The 19263-nt window shown below is 38.1% G+C and overlaps 1 protein-coding gene across 2 annotated transcripts in view; it reads left to right on the forward strand.

The window, feature by feature from the left end:
• The window catches only part of LOC149109900 (uncharacterized), a 35779-nt gene extending 18199 nt beyond the window's left edge, over window positions 1-17580 (forward strand). Inside the window, exons 2-10 of one of the 2 annotated variants that reach the window (XM_089293786.1) lie at window positions 2554-2625; window positions 6189-6260; window positions 7443-7517; window positions 9465-9539; window positions 11776-11850; window positions 11956-12164; window positions 12599-12724; window positions 12843-14438; window positions 15643-17580. In XM_089293786.1, the coding sequence (XP_089149912.1) occupies window positions 7444-7517; window positions 9465-9539; window positions 11776-11850; window positions 11956-12164; window positions 12599-12724; window positions 12843-14438; window positions 15643-16025 (2538 nt within the window). In that variant the 5' untranslated portion in view covers window positions 2554-2625; window positions 6189-6260; window position 7443 and the 3' untranslated portion in view covers window positions 16026-17580. Of the gene's footprint in view, window positions 1-2553; window positions 2626-6107; window positions 6261-7442; window positions 7518-9464; window positions 9540-11775; window positions 11851-11955; window positions 12165-12598; window positions 12725-12842; window positions 14439-15642 lie in introns of those variants that run through there. The other variant, XM_089293785.1, reaches the window with a different exon arrangement.
• The last annotated feature ends 1683 nt before the right edge of the window (window positions 17581-19263 follow it).

Below are 19263 nucleotides of genomic sequence, written 5' to 3' on the forward strand. Positions count from 1 at the left end.
TTCAAGACTAGTCTTTTGTGACCTTCAGGAGAAATGAAGATCTTCTTCTGCTAGATACCGCGCAAACAATGTTGAGGTGAACCCTTTCTTCCTTTAAAATTTCCCTGCATATTGTAAAAGATCATGGTCGACATCCGACAAAAATTCCTCCATTGATTTCCTATCATTCATTCTGATTTTCAAAACTGCAAAAGACAAAATGCCCGTACGCGTTGCTGACTTTGCTTCTCTTCAAGTGTTTGCGGAGTGGCGCCAAAACGTTCCCAAGTGGGTGGGTAAACTTTGAAGTTTTATTGTCAAAACTTTGAATTTTGATTGATCGGCAGTTGCAATCGACCGTAAGATCTTTTTTAAACGTTTCCTCCACCCCGCTCTTCGTTTGTAATAGCTAGTAGTTACGGCATGTATTTCAGTAAATCTATTTAAGAGTTCGACTGATCGTGTGCCCAGGTTGTTTTCGCTATGTTATAAAAGAATTGGTTCATGCTTTCAGCTGTGCGTATATCGAATTTTGAATGCACTTAGTAAGTTTGGAGAGCACTCAAGAAGCTAGAGTTGCTCAGCAACTCTTACGCTTCTCTCGTGCTCTCCAAAACACATTTTTCCCAAGGGGCCAAGTGTATTTTATCCCTCTCAGGTCAAAAATACAGTCGAACCTCCCGTAAGCGCTTCCTTACGGGAGGTGGTCGCTTACGAGAGCTTAGATCATATTGGGACAAAATTTTGCCTCATTAGCATATGGTAATTGACATCTTCTCTCCCCATGTTTTAAAGGTTTTACTCATAGGAAAAGTCATTTTCGAAAAAAAAATTGTGGTCCTTCTCACTGAGAATTTTTCGTCTTCTGTACTATCCAGAAATGCGATGATGTTACAACACCTTATCAAGTTTCCGCTCTATAACTGTCAAGTGATCGCTTACGGGAAGTTAAAAACAAAAGAAAATTTCAAACTTTTGGCTCTGAAAGTGGTCGCGATCGCTTACGAGAGGAGGTCAGTTACAAGAGGTTCCAAATATAGTGATTTAACTTGAGAACTTTTGGTATTTTGAAAAACGGGTCGCCGAGGAGAGGTGGTCGCAACCGGAAGTTCGACTGTAGAAAAAGCTGCGAAGATTTTATTTGCCTGACGCCACCTGGCACACATTTTCCGTGCACGACCTGATCACGTGTGAGTCAAAAGTTTAAGTAGTTATTTCGTTACAGAGTTAGTGAGTTTCATTTGCTTTAGGTACGTTTTGGCCCATAAAAGTACTTGATCGTAACCATATCAGGTCAGGTTCAAGAAAATAGTAATTATACCTAATCGTACCTATTTGGTACGCTTCGGAGGCGCTGATTTCCGTTTCGTAAACAGTCGATGCCATTTTTAACGGAGATTTGGCGGACCAACCTGGTAGTGTAGTGGTATAGCAGGGTGTTGGGAAACAGAAATTCAGGCTTCGATCGTGGGTGGCTACTTAAAAATTCTTTTTTTCTTTAATTTAGTAGAAATTCGTTGATAGTTAAAAAAATTTTTAAGTGTCACGAAATTAAAATGGCATCGACCGTTTACGAAACGGATAACTGCTTCGGCGGCATATCAGGCGAGTTTGGACGAGTCATGGAGCTTATAAATCTACTTTGCAACCTCTTTTTTTCATACAAAAGAAAGGCATCAGAATCATTACCTTTTCTAGATTCCTTGAACATTCTAGTCCACTTTTTAAAACATTAAATGATATCAAATTATTAGATGCAGTTATTTTTCACAATGCTCTTTTCATGTACAAATTTCAAAATCATCCTCTTTCTACAAATTTTGAGAGCTTTTTTCACTTCGGTAAAAGATACCCATAACTACAATACAAGGCTTTCATCTAGAATGACTTATGCTCTCCCAAAAACCAAAACAAACTGTGGAATCTTTAACATTAGATATCAAGGTGCAAACATCTGGAATGATAATAGTGGTGATATTAAGCTTCTGCCACTCAAACATTTTAAGAAAAAGATCAAATCAAACATTATTGCAAGCTATTATTAGCCCATTAAGGTTATTTCGGGCAGCCATGTACTCTTTTTATTTTAACTTATTTTTGTTCATCTAATTTCTAATTTCTAGCTGAGTACAAATAAAGTTGTCGTTGTTGTTGTTGTTGTTGTTGTTGTTGTTGTATGGTTGTTATTTTGGCGTAGTCGAGCCAAAATACCCCTGGCGACACCAAACGTGCCTGATATGCCGCCTAAGCGTACCAAAAAGTAATTACAGTAACCAAATTCGGCCAAGTCAAAATGATATCGTAACCATATCAGGTCAGTGACTTGATATCGCAGGATATCAGTAGACACGGCTTCTGATTGACTAATTGCAAATTTGACTACGATAAGTTATCAAATTTCGATGATGTGGACCCTCAAAAATATTTCAGGTTCATTTGCCAACTGCGTGGCTTCCTGTTCATAGCGTAATTGATCAAATGTTATTTGATTTGGTTTTACGATTATCAACAGTATACTTAGTTAGCGCTTTTGAAAAGCTTTGGATAATTCAAACATGTTTTGTTTTATTGCAGGTTTCTCGACTCAAATAAAATTCAACATCTACCTGCAGGAATATTTTTCAACCAACAACGTTTGGAATATTTGTAAGTCTCTTTAGCAAGGGGTTTAATAGAAGGGAGGATCACTTTGATGGCCGACGGTCCAAACCGTGAAAGTCTTATAGTCCACGCATCAATTTCGCGCTCTTTGACAGTTGACGGATATTCTGTTATGAAATTACCCTGATAAAATATCTTTCTACCTGATCTTTCCAGTCAAGATTAAGAGTTTAACCTCATGCAAGAGAATATATGAAAGATCCTACATTTGAACTACGGAAAAAGATATGAAGATTAAACCTGAAAAAATACAGCCTGAACGGGATTCGAACCCATGACCTCCAGCTGAGCTATCAAGCCACTGGGAGCTGGTCACGTTGTGATTTCATAATATACCCGTTTAGCATAATTTCCAGAGGTGAATATAAGAATTGGACATTCTGATTGGTCGAAAAGCTCAACATATGACTTTATATTCACCCCACTAGAGCTTGGTTACTAAGCTCGTAACCTTTGCCCATCTCGGCAAGTAAACAAGGCGGACAGTTGCTAAATGAAATTTTCATTTATTCGAAAGACATCACTCCAAGTCTAGGATATTTGAAAGGATGGAGAATTTTCAAATTTAACGCTGTCGCCCTTTAGACCCACAATTTAAAAACAACAACAAAAAACCGTATTCAAGGCATTTAAAAATCGTAAACACAGTCGTTACGTTGATCACCAGCAGGTCAGATCGATGGACCGAATTTTTCTTCAAACTAAAGCTACTCATTTTTAGACGATGATGACAACTGTTTATGAAGTGAACAACGATAAAACAAAGGTACTGGATGAATTTATTTTTCGTAGTGTTTCGCTCGTTCGTTCTACTGCCGAACTCGATGAGTAAATTAATTGACAATGGATGTACGTGTACGCTTATTATTAAAACTACGGCTGCATACGTGTATGCACACGAATAATCCACCGTAGGAAGAAAGATGGCGGCTGTACATTTTACCGCAATACCATGCAAACCTCACACAGCCCATAAAAAAACAGGAAAGCCATATTTTTGCTATATTTGTCTCTGTGCTAACGACATTGTGTATGCTAGGTTTGAAGATTTTAGAACTTTTCTGTACGTTTTTATGAGCGTTGTTAAAGTTTTCGTAGGCTAAGAATTATGGGTAAATGTACCAGTCGCTATCCTTTTTCTTACGGAGGATTGCGTCTGTGTTTTTATGTTTTAGTCCGTTATTTTGTAGTCCTTGATATTCACCTCTGAATATTATACTAAAACAATTATTCGCCTCAAGCTCAGTGAACATTGGTAAATATTAACCTCGACTTCGTCTCGGTGAATATTCACCGATGTTCACTTCGCCTCCAGCGAATAATTGTTAAATAGGCTTTAATTTCACACCCGCTAAGTTGTGTATGTAACTGCGATGTTCATTAAAGTCTTAATATCTTTCTCCGCAGCTCAAATATATGATCTTTCATATATTCACTTGTATTCTTCACCATCTACAGGTATATTGCGAACTCACAACGTGATCAGCTCCCAGCTGGCTTGATAGCTCAGCTGGTAGAGCACTCAGTACCGGTGTCGCAAAGGTCATGGGTTCGAATCCCGTTTAAGCCTGAATTTTTTTCCAGGCTTTAATTACAAAATTGCTTAAGTTGGGTGTGTAACTGGTTTAGTCTTAAGCAGCATTCCGGAGGGATCGGTTGGAGTCTGGGGGCAAGGAGTGCTTGCGTTGATTTCAAAGTTACATGTAGCTTCCTATGTATCAAGGCAGAATGGTCAAAGTGCTGTAACAGACGTTTACCTAGTGTTATGTGTCTATTGCATACACACATGTACTCAAAATTAGTCAAACGTGCTCTGAGGTTAAAAAGTCAATCATGGGATCAAAAATTTAAAATATCAGCAGGGCCTGCGCGGGTTGTTCAAAGCCCCATTACTTGTTTTCCCTTCTGTTCAGAGTTTGAATAATCTCAAACTGCACAAGAAATAAGCAGTGAAAGAGTTATACAAAAAACAAATACTTCGGTAAACTTTTAATCCTGGGTTATTGTTAACCGGCTTTCGAACAACTCGGCCCTGGCTTACCTTGTCTTAAAAAGTCCAACCATTTGCCCTTTGTCGTTCTTTTTCCTTGAATTTTTCCAGTCCAATCCTCATACGCTGACCTCAAAGTGTTAAATTACTTTACAAACGATAAATGCTTTAAGAAAACAAATTCTCGACTTTTTTGTTATGAAAAGTATTTCTAATTTTATTTTAATTTCCTCTTTTGCGGAGACTTTTCGTCAAATCAGATACAATATCTACCTAGAGGAGTATTTTCCAAGACATTGGGCCAGGTTATTCTGTAGGTTTTGAAACTTGAAAAAAACCATTCCACTCTCCATTTTAAGACTTATATCCCCTCAGCTGTCGCAATATTTCACTTTTTATTCACTGTCATTTGCAATCTTCCCTTTTTTGCTATTATGAATATTGCTCTTTCAGTACAGTGCTCTTATGTTTCCTTCGATAAGAAGAAATATTTTTTGTTAATCACATTGCGACCTTCGGTATCGTTACTGCGAATCAGGTAAAAGTTACACCCTCGAAACATCAACATTCAGTACTGATCCAAATTAATTCCTTGTTAAAAAACGCATGTTTGCGGCGATGGAGTAGAGCTAGGGGGTATCCAAGATTGGATATTTTTTCAGTTTTCTTAAGCAGTATTCCAGAAGAATCACCTTTTGACATGCCAAAATCACTGAATTATTTTCTCATCGATTTAAGTGATTTTCTAACTTTCTGAGAAAACGGTGAAATCCAAGGTGGCCGATCCAAGATGGCAGATACAATACGGCGGACTTAAAGACATCTTGTTACGTTCCATGACGTCATAACTGATCAAAATTGATATGGGCAGCGAAAACTTTATCCACTTCACTTCCGTTTTCCTTTAGCAGTGAGGGTATGCGTTTCGCGAGACATGCGCGAGAACAATTCAATAACTAAATTCACCTTTCTTTTATTTCAACTAATGTTCTTAAACTCATTAATAATTCATCAAGTCAGAACAAAGAGAATCACGACCATGAAGGAGGTTTGGATACCCGGTCTTAATTAGCACAGATTTTGACGATTTTACTTCTCCGTTTACTCCTTAGTTTTTGTTTAGATTGAGAAGATATATCAAACACTCGAGACAGTGTTTCATCGGCTATCCAAACACCTCAAATCTAGTCAAAAAATATTCCTCTGCGCGTCCTATTTTTAACCCTCTTCTCGGTGTTTGGATATTCCGATGAAACACTGTCTCTTGTGTTTGATACATTACTTCGCGGCCTAGCCTGTCAAAAAACTTTCAAATTATTACACCATTCTGTGCTGTCACAATCCTTTTAATTTCAGTCAGACCTTTACGCTTCTTTAAGGGCTAACTTTTCTACCATACCATATCATACCACCTGATATTATAATATTCTTTCTGTGTAATAGTGATTGCTTCCTTACTATCGCAGGTAGATGTTAATCCTACGTGCTAGATGTTGCAATATAGTTGAAGGATTGATGTGAGTTTTACAATGAAATATTTCGACTTTGATTTTATTAGATTGCTCGGTAAGAATCGTCTCCAAGTCATCCCTGATCAGGCGTTCAAGAACTTAAAAAGACTGAAAATAATGTAAGTGAAGCTAGAATCATGCTCATAATCATAAACTGCAGTGACTTATAGTTTCCATGTTCTAAGTAATCACTTTATTTTCACCGTAAACTGTAATAAAAAAGAAAATAAGCGTTATGGGATCATCTTCTGAAATATCTAGAGAGAAAGAAATCTTTGGAAGCTAGTATTCCACTATCTTGAGATGACTATCAAAATTCTTCAGCGGTTGTTTCGAGTGACTCTCGATGATCTTTGAAAATTCTTGTTAGACTTTCAGGGATAGAACATAGGCACGCAAGGCGTGCAAGAATTTTTTTGGGTGAATTAAAAGTCTCCGGAGGTAGTAACATTCAGGGAACTCTTAACAATCATGATTAGGTTAATCCAAAAAGTTTGATAGGTTACGATGAAAATTTAGAATTTTATCAAGGTTTGATTGTACCAATTCGATTCATAGCTTTTTTAATTAGAACTTAAATGTAACTGTTCCCAGGAAGACGTCATGAAGTTTGTAATGGTAGCCAGCGACAAACGGCATATTGGTGTCGATTGTGGGTAATTTTTCTAAACGCATTTTATAACAGCGAATTTAATTATAACGCGGTCAGATGATCTTATTCCATTGCCGGCATTGATCGAAGTTTCCTCGGCTTTGACATTCCACGAAACTACCTTAAATAATATCGATTTTGAAAGTCATTTAAACGAGAACACAACGTGACTTGACATGATACTTGAAGTAACCAGACACCTCAAAGACTATATAGCTGTTTTAAAAAGCCATGAAATCTGTAGAGTTTGGAAAGTTTCCTGGTCACATAACCCTCCCAACGCCTGAGCCGATCTTTCAGGTGGACAAAACTTCAGTTAAAGAAAAAGTTTTGTCACTTTGTCATCAACAATTTTTACTTTTTGTATGGACTCGTGCAATTTTTTTAGTCCGTTTGAAAAATTTATTCTGGCTTATTTATTCCCAGTTGCGCACGAAATCATGTGATTACCTATATATAACTTTTTTTTGCTGTCAGCTCCATAAGTGTCTTTTTTTGAGCCTAAAAATATGTTACTTTACATCTTTTATTAAATTTATCAACACTTCATATAACTGAGGCCTGTCTTTAGTTCGCTTGAAAGCAAAGCTGCTAAATAAATTTATAATTCCATAATGCCAAAAAATGCTTCTTGTTATGTATTCTGCAGAATGCTTTCGGATAACCCTATCAAGACTATTGGATCACAGGCTTTCACCATCACTTCATCTGGAGAGCTGCTTATGTAAGAAAGCTTATTTTTGTGATTATAGTTCAACGCTAAACTTTCCTTTGTCGTCAATGGCAAAATTGATCAAGTGGTACGATCTTGCGCAGACACTTTCAGGCGATAGAATGCGCATAGACGTACTATCAAACGATTGTGCTCGCTCAGGGAAGTGGCGCGTGAAACGCTGCTTTGCCCTACAGCTTCTAAGACAAAGATAAAGAAACTCACCCTTTATCAGGAATGGGAAAAGGAGAGCGGGGAATGAGGGACTGGGTATGAGGAATGAGAAATGGCGAATGGTGAACGGAGAATGGAGAGTGGAGAATAAGCAATGGAGAATGATGAATGGGGAATGGGAAAAGGAAATTAGGAATGAGTAATTGGAAAAAGAAAAATGTAAAATGGGGAATAGGAAATGGAGAATGAGGAATGGAAAATGGAGAACCGGGAATAGAGATAGGAAAATTGATTGTTATTGCTTAAGTATAGCAAACAGAATGAGAATAGAAGGAGCTTCAAAGAATATAAAAACAAAGACCGACACAACTTATATTAATTATAATCTTTTTAAGATGGTAGAGATGTTTCTTTAATAATCAAGGTATTTCCGTAACACTTGAAATACATCCACTAAACTGATTGGCAGCGTACATTAAAGATAAGGTTAAATAAAATAATGATACATGGAGTGGTGAGGTTTATTTTTTGTTTGAACGAAAAAGGCAGAAGAGCGTGACATCGGTAAAAAGGTCCATTGTTCTCCCTTAACTTTTAAAATTTAAAAAAACACACCTTTGCTAACCTAACCGATTGAGTGTCTTTTGGAAAATAATTTTTCGATTGGGATTAATTGCGTGTTGTTAGCAGTGTAGTTAGGAGAGGAAAGGAAATGTGCGGTGGCTGTGATACGTTTAGATTTGGTGTTAGGGTTATCTATAGTGCGGCGGTGTTTATGACTAACCCAAACCGTACTCTAAGCTCTTTTCAATGTCGTCTAGTGTCTGCTATGTATCATAAGGATGATTATTTAAGTGCCACATATCACTGGTCAAGTTAGATTTAATGGGGAGCGTCTCCCCGTTAGAAAAGCATAAAGTAAATGCCATACCATATTTTGTTTTATGACTTTTGTTTGTAGCCGATATAACGCGCGCTATGATTGGCTAATTCTAGGGCATTTATCTCTGAGAATGCCCACGGGCCGATTACGAGCCTGCAAAAACAAAGCGAAAGGATATTTTAAAAATATATATATATTTTTTTTTCTGAAAATTGAGCGGCTGAAAACGATGATCGAACACTGAGAGTGAATTTTATTACAGTGATGAACTTACAATTTTAAGAGAACAGCGAATTCACGGTGTCAAATTATGAACGAGTTTGTGCCGGACAGGACGAAGGAAACAGCCAAGAGGAAAGGGAAACTTTCGTCCAAGAGCAACAATGTAAAAAAACGGGAAAGAAAGCAGTTGGTGACATAACCACATTCCAACGTTGTTTGTCGTCGATGAACAAAGAAAATGTAGAAATTTTTGAATTACGCGTTAGTTCACCTGATTTGTGCGGCTGGAGACGATGAAAGCATACACTGTAAGTGCACGTATTACTGGGTGACTTTTCTTGGATTGTTTTGTGTTTTGTTGTTTTTATAGGTCATATAATAAACTGCTTATTAACCGAGAGTGATGTCTTTATGGGAAAATCTCAAACCGAGACCTTGCCGTATTGACCGAGTGATAGCGAGGTCAATACGGCAAGGCCGAGGTTGCGATTTTCTGGGTAAGACCTCACTCTCGGTTGACTATTGGTTGGGAAATTAATATAATTTCGTATTGGGTACAGTCGCGTAGCGATAAGGCGCGATGCAAATTTTACCTCCTATATATTTTGTTTGTGTGATAATTTACACTTTTGTTTTATATTTACTAGCTTTTTGTTTCCTTTCTTTCTTTTTATCCATAGATATATGATACGAACAGATCTAAAGGATGTTAGTCTTCAATCTCTTAACGCTACTATTGTTCTAACTCCAGTTATGTAAGTATTCAACAAAGCTTTCCTAAACACAATCATTGTTAAAATAGTTATACAAGCTATAGATAAATAGACCGAGTTCTCGACTTCTGAAAAGTTAAAAATTACGCGAGGTCACCACGATGCCGTTAGCTTCAAAATAGGCAGAACAACACAAAATACAGTTGTAAGCATAAAGACAGTTTTGAGAATTCCTAGTGAAACTTCCTGCAGCTCTCGTGGATTATTTTATCAGTGTGCATTTTACAGGATGTACCTTTTGAGTTGCAGCGGTTTTTAGTCAAGAGTCGCCAAGCCAAAACCAAGCTTTCTACAGTTGGACATCACTAATTCGAACTTGCAAATTTCGAATTCCTCGTTATTTCGAACTGAAACCCATTTACCTTCAATTTACCCTTGTTTTTTTTTTTTCTTTTTCAGTCATATACTGTCGTCCATTTCGAACTTGGTTCTTTTGAACTCTCGCTATTTCGAGCCGATTTCCGTTTCCCTTGGCCTAACATCATCCCGTATTTTTCGAACTCCATTGTTAGAGTCGATAAATAATATTGCCAAATTTTCGTAGCAGTAAGATTGGAATCAAACATTTAAAGAAGACGACACACCGTTTAAATTTGCAAGACATGTTTCGGATACTCAGTATTCATCTTCAGTTAAAGGATGTTTACAAGTGAGCGACTATATATAAAGTAGATAACAAGTAGCTGTTAATTACAAATTGTAGAATAATAGTTACGAGTAAGTGAAAAAGTTACATAATACTTAAGGGATACAACGGAGTGGGAGAATAAAAAGGTGCGAGTACAAATCTGTGAAAAAAGCTGATTACAAATAGTAATTGAAGTAAGAGTGTTAAATTAACATGTTTGAGTTGTTTATTCAATGCGGGTCGTTCCCATTCAATATGAAGGGCTTCTTTGATCTTAAGTTGGAAATTGGTAAGAGCTGAAAAAAGTAAATTGGTAAAGTTAAAGAGTTGGAAATTGGTAAAGGTAAAAAGGACAAGCAAACTTTGCCAGAATAAAGTTCAGCTCATCGCCGTTCGTAAACTAAAATGCCAGCCAATACAAACCAGTTTCATTAAACGAATTAAATTGTTCTTGTTTGCCATATAATAAACATCTTATTAACCGAGCTTAGTCGGTCTGATCGAGCTTAGTCGGTCTGTATGGAAGAATCTTGACCTCGGTCGTTTGTACAGACCTCACTGCGTTCGGTCTGTACTCACGACCTCCGTCAATATTCTCCCATACAGACCTCCTGCTCGGTTAATAAGAGCTAAAAATTAATGCGACCAAAATCGAACGCACCAGCCAAAAGAGATGGTAAAAAGATCTTAACCTGGAAAATTTTAACTTGAGTCTGGCCTTCACTAAGATAAGGAAAACATGCAAAGAAAACAAACTTAGAGAATTCAACTACAAACTACTTCATAATCATCACGAAAGAGTTATATACTTACACAAAAGACCAATTTCGATATATTAAAATTCAGCCTAAAACAATAGACCTCAGCACGAGGTTCTGGGAAGTAAACCCCACAAACTTTGTAATTATTCCTCGGAGCCCTATTGTTTGAGGCTGAATTTTAATCTATCGAAATTGGTCTATCGAAACAAGTAGTAACTGTTTTGTAATTAATCCGACTCCATTCTGTATCCTGTGGTCATTGTGAAGCGTCCTCGTCATTCTTTGGTAAAGTAATTTCCTGGTTTAATAAAACAAACAATTCAAAATCCTAACCAACAGTGGTAGAGAAACTTTTTGGAGTGGTGCATAATGGAAATGACAACAAACTATCCAAATTCAATTACTGTCTACTATTTGGCACATTGTTAAAAACTCAGTACCAAGTGTAACTTAAACGAATTTGTCAGGAAATTTCAAATCAAACGTCGCTGTGAAACTTTCCCTTAATCTGTATTGTAATAGGGGGTCATGCTTCTCGAATAAGAAAAAGTCTATCCTATTAAAGACTGAAAAAGATTCCTAACTTGTGTAAACAGTTTAAAAATATATTCTATACCTAAAACCGTATACTGTAAACATTGTATATAATATTCTATATTCTATATTAATTAAATTGTAAATAATTTTAATTTTATGTAGCTAGGATAAAATGTGTAAATAGTGTCCCCAATTAGTCTTTTTAAAGCTAAATACTCTGTAGTGTCAATGTTAATAACGAATTTAATGTTCATTTATTATTATAAAAAACAGTGGTCTTTGTATTTCGCAGAAGCATAGACGAAGGGAAAATTGGCACCCTGAAATTAATGGGGGCAGATCATACCGAACGTTGCATAATTCACCTGTATGTAAATTTCGTTTAGATCTTTGAGTTGGCTGCATTTACTTGTACATTTTCAAGAGGACTTCTCACACACTTATATTAATGTGTTTCTGTGTTCGAGTTTAGTGGACTAGGGCAAGGTGACACAGACTACATCCAAATCTCAGAAAGCGGTTTAGTGGGTGATGCATTATTCAAGACTTTTGCTCAAGCTGGATTTGCCAGAAAAGTCAAAGGTGAAAACAAGCGACTTGTATACCCATGTCCACTGGGGACGTTTGTCGATTCATCTGTCAGCGACCTTGAGAAACTTCAGTGCTTGAACTGTTCTGCAGGTAGCAATATTTTAACCCATCAGCGCTACTTAAATACCAAAATCAAAAACCGTCTGTACAGGCATATATTACATTTTTTACCTTGTTTTTGTTGTTTTCGTTGTTGTTCAGATTTTGTTTTAGTTCTTTAATGCTTGTTTGTTTCTTTGTTTGCTTTTTCTTTTGATTGTAAAACCAAAGCAATTTCGTATGCACATGCTAGGTGATGATGTCATTTGTTTTCGCGCCCTGCTGTAAGGAGGCCAATTGGGCGTCCCATATCCGCCAGTAAGCGGATTGTCCCATAAAATGTCACTCCAGTCTGCATTAACGCTGCGTTTATCTTTTTGTCTTTTTGTCGGCTGCGTTTATCTTTTTGTCACAGGTGGCTTTTATAAATAAAAAAATCGCACATTATTTACAATACTAATTTGCAATACTGACATTACTTATAGGTGGCTTTTACTCTGACACTAAAGCTTTTGTTAACGACAGTTGCCTGAAGTGTCCCAATGGCACTTTCGTCCCCTATGATAAAACACCGGGAGTGAGGGCACGAGACTGCATTGCTTGTCCACAAGGTAATGAATGAATAGAGAACTGTTATCTGCAAACGTGCCTCTTGACCAACTAAACTAAGGGGCCAGGATATGTAGTATTTTATCTCACGATATTTTGGTTCGTCTTTTCTTTTAACAGGAACCGATACCAACACATTTGCTGGGTATCGCGCTTGTAAATGTTTAGATGGATTTCACCGTACTCATCGGTTTGAAGGTTGCGAACCTTGCAATCAAGCTGGATTAAACTGTGAAAACGACTATGTATCTCTCAAGACTGGTTATTGGTGGAAATGGAAAAATGAAACATACAAACACCTTTATGAAGATTTTACGGAGAGTCTCGATAGTACCACCTATAGTCCTGGTAAAAGCATCAACTTCTCGATAACTTATCATTCAATCAATGAGTTCCCACACACCTTGCCTACGCCACACAAATGCCCAAGGGAGGAGTCGTGTATGGGAGGTCTAGATTCCATCTGTGCCACAGGCTACCAAGGTCCATTATGTGAGGTATGCAGTGCTGGTTACTACAAACAATTGCAAACATGCCAACGGTGTCCAACCAAGAAGTGGATGATTGTCCAGCTGTCAGTCATAGCGACAGTACTTGTAATAGTCATTGCAGTTTTAGTTTGGACAGGCAAAAAGAAAAGCAAGAAAAGAGAAGGACGTTCCTCAGTGGATATCATTCTAGGCAGGTTAAAAATTGTCATTGGCTTCTACCAAGTCACAAATGGAGTTCTGGAAACATTCTCGTACATTAAATGGCCAGACTCTCTTGCGCTTATTGGAAAATATTCCGAGACTTTGCAACTGAGTGTTTTCCAGATAGCACCAATCCACTGTCTCTTGCCCAATGTGAAAATGAATGCTTTTGGAAGCTTGTTTGCCATACTCGCAATGAATGCTGCTGCCATCTTTCTGTCTGTCCTTGCTTATCTACTCAGAAAAATATTTTTGCTGCGAAGCACTTTAAACAAAGAACAGAAAGAGAAAAAAGCTGCCCAAGCCAAAGAACTGATTTACCGGAGCTTGTTTTTCTTCCTCTACGTGACATACCTCAGTACGTGCTTAAAGACAGCACAAGTGCTTCCACTTGCTTGTCGCACACTTTGCCTCGACGAAGAAAAGGAAACATGCGACGTTTACCTAAAAGCGGACTACAACGTAAAATGTGAAGGTCAAGAGTACAACCGTTTGGTCATCGTTGCATTCTGCGCTGTGTTTTACATCATTATCCTGCCAACTGCATCACTGATAACTCTTTGGAAACAACGTAAGGTGTCTCACGGAAATGTAATCCAAACCGAGAATGAAGCTTTGGAGCCTCAAGACCAAGCCACGGGAATTATTAAAGGATTGCGATTCCTCTTTGAAAACTATAATTCCCGCTCATGGTATTGGGAATTAATTGAGACGATTCGCAAGGTTGTTTTGACATCTGGTTTGATCCTTGTAGGCGGAGAGAGCAGGGCCTATGTTGGATTAGCTTGTGTTCTCTCAGGACTTTATGGAATGTTGTTCGCCTACATCAGCCCTATGGTGGATCCATTCGAGAACAAGTTAATGTTGACATCTCTGGCTGTCACGTTCGTTAATTTAGGCATTGGAGCTGTCAGTAAAATTCCGAAGGAGAGAATACCAGCCACCATTGACCCGTACGTGGACAGCATCATGTTCAACGTACTTGTGATTGGAGCTAATTCTTTAGTGATCGGCCTTCTCGTGGGTAATTGCTGACTCATATATTATCTAGTGACTAAATGACCTATTTATTTACAACAAATATTTCAGCTTGCCTTTTGAGTGACGTTTTTTTAACCCGTGAAACAACCCCCTGAATTACGGCTGAATAGTCGGCAAAAGTGAACAAACGAAAATCGTGGATCAATTGTCTGAACGTGTCTAATTGTATAGTAACTATTTCCTCTTTTAAGGTCAAACATTAAACTAGAAACTGACAAAAAAAGATTCACAAACGCTAGAGAATCGAAAAAAGAATGAATGGTCTAGACTGATCAAGAATTAAAAAGGTCAGACGATAACATTCAGCCATACTAAATTTCCGTCGAGGTGAATGAAACATATCTGAAAAAAAAAAAAACAGTGAAACATCTCGAGCTCCTTTTACAGTGCAGAGGAATAGGAGATCTAGTTTAGGAATACTAAGAGGAAATAGTCTGAAGTACTCCTTACTGCTATTTTACCCTACTCATTCGGGGCTTTATGTCCAAACATGTTTCCTTTGATGTCAAGAAGATGGTATGACGATACCAGGATTTTCAAGAAGCCGCAATTTTGTATCAACCGATTTCTTTTTTTTTTTTTCTAAGACGTCAGTTTTCAATTTCAGTGAAATTTAAAAAAATCAATAAAAGCTCTTTTTTAACAAAGTCAAGAATATTCCTTAAAGCATGCCTGTAAAATGAAGTTCTATGGAATCATCACGTTCCGAGAACGGAAAATATCAAATAATTTGTTCTCAGATAAATTTCATCCAAAGTTGCAAAGTTTGGAAGCTGTTACTAAATATTGGAAAAGTTATGAACGATTGTTTTATCCCAGGCCCTTTCTGCCCACCCCACACCTCATCTTTCTGAATGAGGATAATTAGTGGCTACCACTCATCTCCTCTAGAAGCCCACAGGCGTTTTAGTATGAGTGAAATAAACTGAGCCTCAGTGGTTTGCTATTGTTTCCATTGTTCTTGTTGGCCTTCTATCTTTGCATCAGTAACAGCTGTGACAACCTCCCGACTGACAGCCCTTCCAGCACTAGGCTGGTATCAGCTGGCCCTGACGATTTGCTTAATTAACGTCTACTCCCGCAAAGAATTCTTCGAAAAGACTGCTTGTGGTCTATTTGCGAGGAAACAAATTGAATGATTGTGACATTTTGACATGAAACTAATGTTTTTTATCTTTTTTTTGCAGGTCAGTACTTTGTATACATTTACTGCTACATAAAAGAATGGCGGAAAAATCCACGATGGTCTTTTTCTTGTTGCCTTGCTATGGTCCTTCCTCTTACTGAATTGCAGAGCGAAATACGCGGATTAGCTGGGAGAAACATTCTGAGGCAACAACTGTCAACTGGTAAAATCAACACGCCGTCGGTGTCCAACACTTTAAAGGACAGCGGACTGGTTACCTTTGACCTTACAGAAGACGAAACCAATCTAACGCCAAAAGCCAGGAAGAGTGATAAAATGGCTGATTCTCACAGTGAGAAAAATGAGGAAAGCGCAAATTGCAGGGAGGGCTTGGCTGGTAATGATCATGAGTTGCCAAGAGATATAGAGGACACTTGGTTCTAACCGGAAGAATGATCAATGAGAAAAATCCCGATAATTTTAAATTGTTGAAATAGAGGTGTGGTCACAACTAGGGAAGTTTGGAGAGCACTCAAGGAGCTAGAGTTGCCCTGGGCCATCGCCTCAAGCAACTCTTACGCTTCTTTCGTGCTCTCCAAACTTCCCACGTGCATCCATAACTCGATATACACACGCTAAACCAATCAGATGGCTGGAAACGCTTTGTTCAGCTCTGAAATGATATTAAAATCACCTATAACCAGTGCTTGTAAACCTTAGAGGATAGTAACACTGAAAGTGACTGTAGTCGAAAAAGCGTCTTAAAGAAGACAGGAACAGTGATTTTTAAAATAGACGGACAAAGGAAAAGAAAGAAGTTGTGAATGGAGCATGCTAAACGTCATTTTAATGTGTGTTAGTGCATTTCGATGTTGACACGGAGTACCTGCGCTCGTTGGCTAATCCCCCAAACAACAGCCTTTAATGTGGAGGTTTAATGTGGAGACCCATGTAGCGGCCAATTTGCATTAAGCTCTTTGGTTTTGAAGTATTGGTGCTGTTCCAAATTGCAGGGGGTTGAGTTCGAATAGATATCATTATTGTTGCGAACTTGGGTGATAAACAAAACCTAAATTACTCAGAGGGTGGGCAGGCAGGTGGCGGGAGGGGCAGGGGGGAATGGGCATCATCTGGGATCACACATTGTTGTTCCATTTTCGTGAACTTCTAAACCTTCCTAATTGCAGTTGACAGAAACGTTGGGAAAATTAAAGGTCCGCTTTTGACACTTGGATCTCCGGGATGGTTAGAGTAACCAATGTGAGTTATGATTGGTCGATGGGTGAATTTTGAAACCATTGATCAATTATAGCTCACGTTTGGTAACCAAACCATCTCACAAATGCAAGTGCTATACTGCTATAGACCCTATTCATAAATGGCGGCCAATTTAAAATTCTTTTGTATGCATTTAAATTAGCCCAATCAACCTCATTTGAGAGCAAAAATTCTTCTGAATTATTTTTATACATACAAAAGAATTTTTAATTACCGTGCCGTGCCGTGCCTTGCCCTGCCCTGCCCTGCCCGTGCCGTACCGTTGCGTGACGAGGTGTTGTGTTATGCAAAGCCAAAAGCTGGCACTCAGCTCGCCAAAGGTTCTGTCAAAGGCGATAGGTTGCCTTAGAAGGTGTAGTAAGGTGTCCAAGGAATTAAGGTGTAGAGAAAGCTGTGTCGCACTTTTTGTTAAAGTAGAAAAATGATATTGTTTTTGAAACATGCTAAAAGTGTTAGCAGTCATTACATTATTTCAACACTTTTTAGAAGCAGTTTTCAGTTTCCTATTATTTCTAGTTGGACTGGTAATATTCTTGTTTCGGGGTAGCCATGAGGCTTGAGTTTTAATTAATGGAGTGTTAACCTTAGCATAGTAATTTGTTAAAGAAACAAAAGTTGGTTTTTGTAAACAAGGCATCTTTAATAAATGCAACATTACACTTTAATCTCCAGATCACAAAAAACGAGGTATATTTTATCCCTTTTACAAAATTATTGAACTTGTCAAGGCTAATCAAGTCACAATGTGTATTTTCAATTAACGTTGTTTGTTTACAAGCATGGCATTCTGCAAACTGACAGCGATTATTATAATCGTTCTTAACACTTACAGCTGTATCTTCAACTAAGGGATTGTGCAGATTCCTTCTTGGAACGTTATTCAACTTTGCGAGGATGAAAAAATGATGATAAAGTGATATTTTCCCTTAACATTGTTCGTTTACATCCATTTCATCCCGGAAAGTGCTCTTTAAAGTCTTCCCTGACAGTTATCTTAAGCTAACGGTTTATACAGATTGCAATTTAAACATTATAATTTAAACCTCCAAGCCAGCTCCGTGTTTATAACCTTCTTAACATTATCAATGACTGATCCAATGTGACTGTTAACTATGTCAAGCAACTTTGGATAACATATTGTTTCGTGGTTTTTATGGCAGATTTTTTAGCAGGACTCAAATTTCAAATTTCAAATTTTCACCTGATTAGATTCATCTGGAGATGGAGTGGAGAGGTTCTTTTCTGCTCTCAAGTCTCACGTGGTGATTGAAACCCTAAACCAGAATTGAAGATTGATTTTACGTCTGCTTCGAGGAGGCGCGGTGGCCTCATGGTTAGTGCGCTCGTCTCCGGATCGAGCGGTCCGGGTTCGAGCCCTGGCCGGGGACATTGTGTTGTGTTCTTGGGCAAGACACTTTACTCTCACAACGCCTCTCTCCACCTAGGTGTATAAATGGGTACCGGCGAACTTAATGCTGGGGGTAACCCTGCGATGGGCTAGCATCCCATCCAGGGGGGAGTAGAAATACTCCCAGTCGCTTCATGCTACAGAAACCGGGATAAGCTCCGGCCTGATGGGCCACTTGGCTCGTATACAGACTTTACCTTTTACCTTTCAGCAGGACTATGGCAGTTTTGTTCCAGCGAGCCTCGAAATTGGAGCGCGAAAATATGTTTTAGTGAGACTACAGTATCTTAGTTGCTATGATTGATGAGTACGCTGTATGTTGAAAAGCTCAATACAACATGGCTGCCTTAACTGCCTCATGGACGTGATAGCGTGTGTTAAAACAACCCATTTAGAGTCCTCGAACGTAAACTTTTTGGCTTCTCGTTCCATCTTACAAATTTTAGAAGGTCGTAAATTGTGATTTGATAAAATTTCTTTTAACTTTTATTTATACACGAGTAAAAACATCAGGACTTAAAGTAAATACTAAAATTGGATTAATTATATTGTTAAGATACTAATCTACTACTAATTAAATCTAATAACAACAAAAATAAAATCAATAACAAAATGCCTGCTCTCCATGAATGCCGTGTGATTAATTAACTTATTCATTATCAAAAAGGAAACCCCTGCGGCCGGATTTAAAACGATCAAGAGTTTGTGCTTGCCGTAGATTGGTAGGTAAGGTGTTCCACAGCACTACACCACTATAACTGAAACCGTTTTTTTTTTTTTAGAAATTTGGTTCGGGGTAGTGGAAGAGCTAGTTTGCCCTCACAATCCCTCAAGAGAATAGGTAGATATCGCACTCCGATCAGTAAACATTGATTTCAGATAATCAGGGCGAGACCATTAAGTGATTTATAGACCATAGTGGCTGCTTTTAATTCCCGTTGAAGATTAAATTTTTGCCAGCCAAGTCTAGCAAAGAGATCATCCGCATTGGCATCA

Source organism: Orbicella faveolata, unplaced genomic scaffold, assembly GCF_042242905.1.
Source record: "Orbicella faveolata isolate gen_17 unplaced genomic scaffold, um_ofav_v1 contig_25, whole genome shotgun sequence".
In the NCBI taxonomy this organism is placed as follows: domain Eukaryota; kingdom Metazoa; phylum Cnidaria; class Anthozoa; order Scleractinia; family Merulinidae; genus Orbicella; species Orbicella faveolata.